This window comes from Mytilus galloprovincialis, chromosome 3 (genome assembly GCF_965363235.1).
Source record: "Mytilus galloprovincialis chromosome 3, xbMytGall1.hap1.1, whole genome shotgun sequence".
Lineage (NCBI taxonomy): Eukaryota > Metazoa > Mollusca > Bivalvia > Mytilida > Mytilidae > Mytilus > Mytilus galloprovincialis.
In genome coordinates this window covers 35,993,540-36,002,506 of record NC_134840.1, presented here as the reverse complement: position 1 = coordinate 36,002,506, position 8,967 = coordinate 35,993,540, and the positions used below count along the sequence as shown (strand labels likewise).

At 33.9% G+C, this 8,967-nt stretch overlaps 1 protein-coding gene across 1 annotated transcript; it reads left to right on the top strand.

Annotated features, from left to right (window-relative positions):
* The first annotated feature begins 241 nt into the window (after positions 1 to 241).
* LOC143067820 (calmodulin) lies at positions 242 to 6,179 on the top strand. The gene is made up of 5 exons (XM_076241383.1): positions 242 to 522; positions 2,136 to 2,166; positions 4,108 to 4,251; positions 4,883 to 5,125; positions 5,657 to 6,179. Exons 1-5 carry the CDS (start codon positions 520 to 522, stop codon positions 5,683 to 5,685), a joined length of 450 nt encoding a protein of 149 aa, XP_076097498.1. The 5' UTR covers positions 242 to 519; the 3' UTR covers positions 5,686 to 6,179.
* Positions 6,180 to 8,967: the final 2,788 nt, after the last annotated feature.

The following is an 8,967-nucleotide window of genomic DNA, read 5'->3' as shown; positions in this document are numbered from 1 at the left end:
CCGCAATAAGTTTATATGGGCCTCTTGTTTTGTTAAAAAAAAGTCGAAATCATGAGACATGAAAGCTTGTTTTAGAAAAATGACGCATTATATAAAAATCGTCATTCTAATTAAATGCCAATGATTGATCAAACCCCAAATGCTCCCCAACTGGACAAAGCTTTTCTTTATTTTGAAAATTTCGTCTGCCGCAGTGCAAGTGTCGCAATGCAGGTATACCTCAACCAATCAAATTCATCGTAACAAATATACAATAATAATCACGACGAGAAATCGATGAGGGATACTCAAATCAAACAGGCTGCTGGAAAAGTAGTCCCAACTTAAAACTCGGATTTAAATATATTTTTAGGGACACATAACTAATTTGTCAAAGTTTACTCATTGTTACATTAATTTAAAGGTAACAGGAGCTCTTAGTTGTGTAACCTGCATAAATATAGGTGAAACCGGAAAAGATACTTGCAGATTCTAACATCGTCAGGAAGAAGATTCGTCTGCCAAAAATCACAATCTATCATGGTAAGTGCGTAAAATGAGACATCGAGACATGAAATATTTCAATTTGTGTTAAAATATATTTGTTTTAATAGATTTAGCCTATAGTTTCTGTTTTAATGCGTTCGTTTAATAATTTTAATACCTTTTATAGTTGTGAATGAAGTGCTTGATACAATCCTCTTAATATTGTTTTTGGGAAACAAATAAAGCAATAGTGAGATATTTTCCATTTGACAAATATAAAGAAAGAGGTCAGGAAGAAAATCGTGCTTTTTTATTTAAAAGAAATTCGTATAAAATAGTGTGAAGTATATGCAATTTTTAAATTATTTCGCGCCGCTCTCGTTAAGAATATTAGTGAAAAATCAAGAGACATCTAATGATTTATTGAAAGAATACAAAATTAACTTCTTTTGGAATACACAAAAGTAGCGGGCAGCTGTTCTTGGCGAATTTTAGTTGGATGCACATACTCTGTAGACCAGGATTGCCCTTTAGTCTTCAATATTTTATATTATAAGATCCCCCCCCCCCCTTTTTTGGTTATAAACATTCAAGACAGTTGCACGTACCCAAGTAGAAAACAAACATACTAAAAGGAATAACAATTACACCAAACGCAACATAGAAAACGGACATCAACAAAACCCTACCAAAATCTGGGGTAATGTCAGGTGGGCTAAGCAGATCCTGCTCCATATAATTTTTTGAATTTGTGTCTAAGAATTGACCTGAGGTTAATTGAGGTAAAAGGTGTTGTAGCTTTTGATAATTACTCTGTGATATAAATTGTTCAAGGAAAATGTACATGTAATCCCTGAGCCAAGACTGCAAGAGCAATTATTTGCTTGGGCCTTAGTATGCCAAATCAGAAAGTCACTCGGGACCTGGGCCTAAAACATAAACAAAATGTAATTGTTAGTCCTTCAGGACTCAGAATCACATAAGGGACCAGGAAAAGTACATTAATTCAAATTGAAAACAAAAGATCATGTATACATATTGACTTTTTATTGTTATCCCTGGATTACCTTAAAGTTTCAACTCTTCGTAAAACACTCTGCCTCTGGACCTTTGAACAATACAGTAGTATTACTGTATTAGTCCCAGTCGAACAGAGAATACCAAAAGAAATTAAAGAAAAATGCATTTATTCATAAAATGGAAGATTTCCCTGGATAACCTTTAAGTTTCAACTCCATCATATTATTTACCACAAGCTCAGTATTCACCAACTTGGAAATAGATCATTATGCTTCATCTGAAAGGGATTGATCCATATCATTGACAAGGGCTGATGGTTTCAACATTCCATCTTGGTCTATCAAGACTTGAAAATATAATAATAAGCTGTTTCTATGGCAAGCTTACCAATTAAGGAGTTGCAACTTGTTTGGTTTGGAAACTTTAGTTATAACAGGTACATGTAGTGCTGATACATAATATTAAACCAACATAGACAATTCATACAACATGAATTAGTTATATAAAAACTTGTTAAATTAAACTCGGGTGGAGAATCATCTCTCATTGGCAATCATACCACTTCTTGCATGTATGTAGTTTAAATTTTCTCATTTTGATTTATTGAAACTGATGAATTAAGTTTTTCTATACTTTTTTTTCAATTTCAGGCCGATCAGCTTACAGAAGAACAAATTGCAGGTATATATGCCAGAATATAGCATTTTTCATTGTATACAATGTAGGTGGTGGTGCAATTGTCTTGCATTGCATCTCAGGAACTGACTCACAAATGTAATGGTTGTTCTTATTTCTGATCATTGAACCCACAATGCTACGTATAAGTGACGAGCTTAAGGCCAAACATGAAAATTATATATGTTTTATAGGCCTAATGGTGATTTTGCAAGCCTAGATTGGTGGGCCTGTGGTGAGTTAACCTATAGAATTAAACAATGTTAATTTGTAAAACAATTTAAAACTTGGACCAATATTTTTAAAATGTTGGTTATTCCCCTTTGAACAGAAACTGAAGCAAGTTTATTAATTTTTGTCCCCATTGCAGCCAGATAGAAACACATTGCTTGTAATACTTAATAAAATAATGTAAATTTCACTGAAATGTGAGAAGTGCATGCTTGTACAACTAGTGTTGTTCCGATGATCGGAATAAGTCGGAAATCAGTTGGTTGGGCCTCACGATGTCGATAATCGATTGGGATTTTGTTCAATCGATTGTCGCTATAGTTTCCGGACTTTTTGCGTATCAACTTCCGGTCCGTTTGCGGTTTGAATTTTATTTGCTCAGTCAAACAAATTGCAACGAAAACTCTGAGAACGAAAAATATCAGTCGATGACAATAACAATGTCAAACATCCTATAATTAAAGACAAAACCATTTTTTCCCCTTTAAAACGTGACAAAAGTATTGGCTATATATATACAGATTGATCTTTAAAATAAATAACTTTGCATGAAATACTCTCTCAATACCGGATACTTGTTACTTGAGAGCGTACATGAAATCCAGCCTTCACGCTGAACTGCTAAATCTACAGGCCCGCAGCTCAATTTTTGAAAATTTTTAGTTAGATTCTGTTGGCCTGTAGGTCTGAATTTTACAGGCCCGAGAGCAATTTTACCAGCCTGGGCTGCCTGGGCTGCCACTCGTCGTGAAGACTGTGAAATCCTTCAGATTTTAGACAAAATAATTTCTTTACTTCATTAGATCGTGTCGCAAATTGCCTTTTATTAATGTTTTATCCATTAGTAGCGTCAAAAGCGTCATATTCTTTCCCAAATTGCTTGTCAAACATCGTTTATTTTTGTAAATTTTCTGAAATTTGTCCGCCATTGAAATACATTAGAATCACGGTTCGGATACGGTTCAACTATGTAATAATTCCGCATTTTTGCATTTATAAGTTCAGACGCTCGAATGACACAATTGACAGAAAAATGATGATCATAAAAGTGAGAAAAAAAGCATTCTACACGAATTAACACACATTGGCTGGATCCTCTTTGTTTACTGTATATATTTCAATGCAAATGCATTGTTTTATTTTTTCTGTTAATCTTAAATTTCTTAAAGTAAAATACTTTATATATATCTTTTCTTAATGTGAAACATTCAAATGTTTATACTGCTAAGTTATTGAAATTATAATGTGGGTTACACCATTGAAATTTAGAAAAGTTAGTGTCACTCTTGGTAATTAATGTTGTAATTATGAGATAAAATATGTTCAATCTGAATCTGGATTCTAATTAATTCATTTTTATAATTGCTAAATAAAATATGAAAAGGAAAGGAGACTAAAATGCATGATTTCATTTAAAAAAAGGGCAAAGTATTCTGATGCGATTATAACCGATAGTCGGTTGGTTGCTGTCAAACGATTGTAATAGATAATCGGTTGGTAATTTCAACCGATTATCCAACACTATGTACAACGTTTAAGTTTTGTGGTTGAGAACAATTTAATAGAAGGGACTTGACACCAAATGTAGATGCTTAACTACATGTCATGTAGACAAGCTGCATATTTTTTTTAATTGTATGGTATTATATTGTGAGTCCACTTGCGTTTTGTCTATAAATATGATAAATGAATAAATATTTGTTTTCCATTTTGTAGAGTTTAAGGAAGCTTTCAGCTTGTTCGATAAAGATGGTGATGGAACCATTACCACAAAAGAACTTGGTACAGTTATGAGGTCATTGGGACAGAATCCAACCGAAGCTGAACTCCAAGATATGATCAATGAAGTTGATGCTGATGGTATAAAAAAATATGTTCTATATATTTATACAAATGCAAATGCAACTTTTTGGGGGGTGATCCAGCATGTTGTTGTTTTTTTTTATATATATTCATATGTGTGAACATTTGTTTGCCTTCTCGTACACAAGTTTGCATCAACCAAATGTTATGAAACTTATACACAATGCTTATTACCAGAAAACTCGGATGAAGTAACAATATGGGTAGTACAGCTCTTGAGTTGTGTCCCTTTATATCATGTACAAGCAAGTGCATCCTTTATGTCACATTAACAGATTCCCTATTAATTTCATATTTTGGTCTGTTGTAAGTATCAATTTCTATGGCAGCTGTAGAACTTTTACTAAAAAATCTCTGACATGACAATTAACATTTTTAATAAAATAAATGCTATGTTAATCATATTTTAATAAAGTAGCCAATTTATTTTGCCAAAATAGGAATCTTTTGAAAAATCCTCATTTTAACAGGTACTGGATGCCATAAAAAATTGATACTTGTGTGATATTAGAAATGCAGCAACTGAGTTTGTTTTCTGGCTACACAAATTACAGCTTGACATATCGATTAGACACACATCACTGACTGGTTCCCTCTAGATTTCTATTGATTTTTTCTTTCTTTTTAGGCAATGGAACAATAGACTTTCCAGAGTTTTTGACAATGATGGCCAGAAAAATGAAGGACACAGACAGTGAAGAAGAAATCAGGGAAGCATTCCGTGTGTTTGACAAAGATGGTAATGGTTTCATTAGTGCAGCAGAATTGAGACATGTAATGACAAATTTGGGTGAAAAATTAACAGATGAAGAAGTAGATGAAATGATTCGTGAAGCAGATATAGATGGTGATGGACAAGTTAATTATGAAGGTGTGTATTTATATAAATTTCATTATTAGGGCATATTTTAATTGAGTAGGGCCGTTAAATTTTCGCTCTAACTGGCCTTATTGGCCATAATTTTGTTATGGTGACATCTGTAAATTCATGCAATGCAAGGCTGTAGGTCAGGGGTGATAAATAAAAGATGTGGAGTACATACATTAATGAAACTGCAACTTAACAAAATCGTTAATAGACCAATGCCTATGCAATATTTATGAATTTCTATGGATAAATTTTAAGATCATACAGACGAGGACATTTTGAATAGCTCATTTATAAGTCCCTAGTTTGAGAGTAAGATGATAAATTCTGTGAAGTAACTATGCTAATACTAACTTGGCCAAAATAACACATGCCATCACTTTTCACATCTGATAGATTCCAGGCAGTCTGATACATGTAGGATTTCATTTATATTTGTACAAAGCTATTATCAGTATCACATTTATTTAGTTTTTGTGAGTCTTTAGTGTCTTGAATTGCATAGACTTATGTTTTCTTTCTCTTTCTTTCCAGAGTTCGTAACGATGATGACCTCGAAGTAACCGATGGAAGGATTTGTTACCATTCTTCATTTTTCATAGCTTCCATTCATTAATACCAGCATTGTGCTACCCTGTGCACTTCAATTCTAGTCATTTTTTCAATTTTTTGTATAAGGTTGTAGGTCATGTTCTTGTATTTAAATTTGACAGATTTGGATAAAAGGAAAATGAATGCAAGGAATAAAATATACAAATGTCAAGTGTTGCAGCATTAAAAATTGTGTTCATGTTCAAATCAACAAATGTACAAGGAAATTTCCTTGGAAAATATGTGTGACAAAAGAAATGATTTTTGGGGAGGGTGGAAATGATTTCACAAGTACTTACTAATAGCCGTCTTGGAAAAGGATGGCTTGTACTATTTGTTTCTTAATATCTGTGACAGTGTTGTTACCCAACAGGTGGATGTATATTTATTATTTTTTTCTTAAAAAATTGAGCTGTATTTATTCTGTAAATCATGAATGTAAAAAAAAGACTGATGTAAAAGAAAAGGAGTCTTGTGTTGGTATCATTTGCAAAACATACTGTCATGATGTACTATACATTGCATAGTGAAATGGTTTGTTAACTAAACTTTGCTTTCACTTAGTCAATCTGAAGTATTTACCTAGATTTAAACATTTCCCTAAAACAGTGGATTGTTAAATTTGCTGTCAAAACAATAGACAACTTTCGAGTTCGATGCATTTCCGTCAAAAACTCTGGTTTTAGTGAACGTCATTTGTGCGTTTAGGGGCGTCGTCACTTCCGTTTCAATGTTGAGCGAGTGGTTGGAAAACTATAATTCTATATTGTACCAATTATTCAGCAAATTAAATTCTCAAAATTGACAATCAGCACTGCTGTCATTAGGGAATTGTCATTAAGTACCTACAGAACAACCATTATTTCTAGTTTATCCTGCACAACGACCATCACTAAGACGCTTGATGAACGTAAATAGTGCAGGGATACAGGCGATCCCCTCTATCTGGTAAATGACGTCATAAAGGCACGCATTATTGACGAGTTTTTGCCGGTGACGGATGAACTCGAAAGTGGTCTATTGTTTTAGGATGAGGTGGCTTTAAAACTGTTTTCAGTCAATTTGATATTATATATCTGCTCTGTTGTGTCATTGAGTTGAAACAATCTCTGAACTTCAAATCTTAGATTGTAGCCTGTTTCAAATGATTATACCCTGTAATGTATTTTCACATTCATCTCCCATTAATTATTCGTTCAGCAGTAAGAATATTTTCATGGTTCCGTGATCAATGTTATTTGTTTATTTCTCTAAAAACTACAAGTAAAAGGTCAACTATTACTGTGTGCATATCACAGAGCTTATATAATTTGGACCTTCTACCATACCAGATATTGGCCACAATTGACAATGTGAATATTATGGAATGATTTCGGTGCATATACAGACTCCTCCCCCATATTTCAATTTATTTAAGCCTTGCCACCATGCTGATACAATCCCAGGAGGGAGTGTGTTCCAATCTTTGATGGTTCATGGAAAGAAAGAATATTTCTGGTAATCACTTGATACTGCTGGAATTTTTTAGGCAATGGTCATGTTTCTTCATCATTCAAATGGCACCAGACAACCTTCCTGGACCAGTTTTTTTGTTAACATCAAATTTCTTGGATTTATTCTTCTTCTCTGATACTCTAATAGGTCGATTATATTTGATGATGATGGTATTTGGTGGTAGTGGCAAATGAAATGCATATTTAGGAATTGGGAGAACATTTTAATATGAATATGAACCCTACTTTGTATCAATTCAGTGTTGGGGTTGCGCTGCTATCGGTTTACTGGGCCTTTTACTGCACATGCCATTATTTTTAGCTCACCTGGCCCAAAGGGCCAAGTGAGCTTTTCCCATCACTTGGCGTCCGTCGTCCGTCGTCTGTCGTCCGTCGTCTGTCGTCCGTCGTCGTCTGGCGTCGTTAACTTTTACAAAAATCTTCTCCTCTGAAACTACTGGGCCAAATTACAACAAACTTGGCCATAACCATCATTGGGGTATCTAGTTTAAAAAATGTGTTCGGTGACCCGGCCAACCATCCAAGATGGCCACCATGGCTAAAAATAGAACATAGGGGTAAAATGCAGTTTTTGGCTTATAACTCAAAAATCAAAGCATTTAGAGCAAATCTGACAAGGGGTTAAATTGTTAAACAGGTCAAAATCTATCTGCCCTGAAATTTTCAGATAAATCGGATATCCTGTTGTTGGGTTGCTGCCCCTGAATTAGTAATTTTAAGGAAATTTTGCTGTTTTTGGTTATTATCTTGAATATTATTATAGATAGAGATAAACTGTAAACAGCAATAATGTTCAGCAAAGTAAGACTTACAAATAAGTCAACATGACCGAAATGGTCAGTTGACCCCTTTAGGAGTTATTGCCCTTTATAGTCAATTTTTAACCATTTTTCGTAAATCTTAGTTATCTTTTACAAAAATCTTCTCCTCTGAAACTACTTGGCCAAATCAATCCAAACTTGGCCACAACCATCTTTGGGGTATGTAGTTTCAAAAATGTGTCCGGTGACCCGGCCATCCAATCAATATGGCTGCCATGGCTAAAAATAGAATCTGGGGTAAAATGCAGTTTTTGGCTTATAACTCAAAAACCAAAGCATTTATAGTAAATCTGACAGGGGTAAAATTGTTTATCAGGTCAAGATCTACCTGCCCTGAAATTTTCTGATGAATCTGACAACCCAGTTTTGGGATGCCGCCCCAGAATTAGTAATTTTAATGAAATTTTGCTGTTTTTGGTTATTATCTTGAATATTATTATAGATAGAGATAAACTGTACACAGCAATAATGTTCAGCAAAATAAGATTTACAAATAAGTCAAAATGACCACAATGGTCAGTTGACCCGTTTAGGAGTTATTGCCCTTTATAGTCAATTTTTAACCATTTTTTCGTAAATCTTAGTAATTTTTTTACAAAAATCTTCTCCTCTGAAACTGCTTGGCCAAATCAATCCAAACTTGGCCACAACCATCTTTGGGGTATGTAGTTTCAAAAATGTGTGCGGTGACCCGGCCATCCAACCAAAATGAAAAAAAAAAAAATCTGGAGTAAAGGTGTTTATCAGGTCAAGATTTGTCTGCTCTGAAATTTTCGGATGAATCAGACAACCCGTTGTTGGGTTGCTGATCCTGAATTGTTAGTTTTAAGGAAATTTTGCTGTATTTGGTTATTATCTTGAATACTATTATAGATAGAGATAAACTGTAAACAGCAATAATGTTCAGCAAAGTAAGATT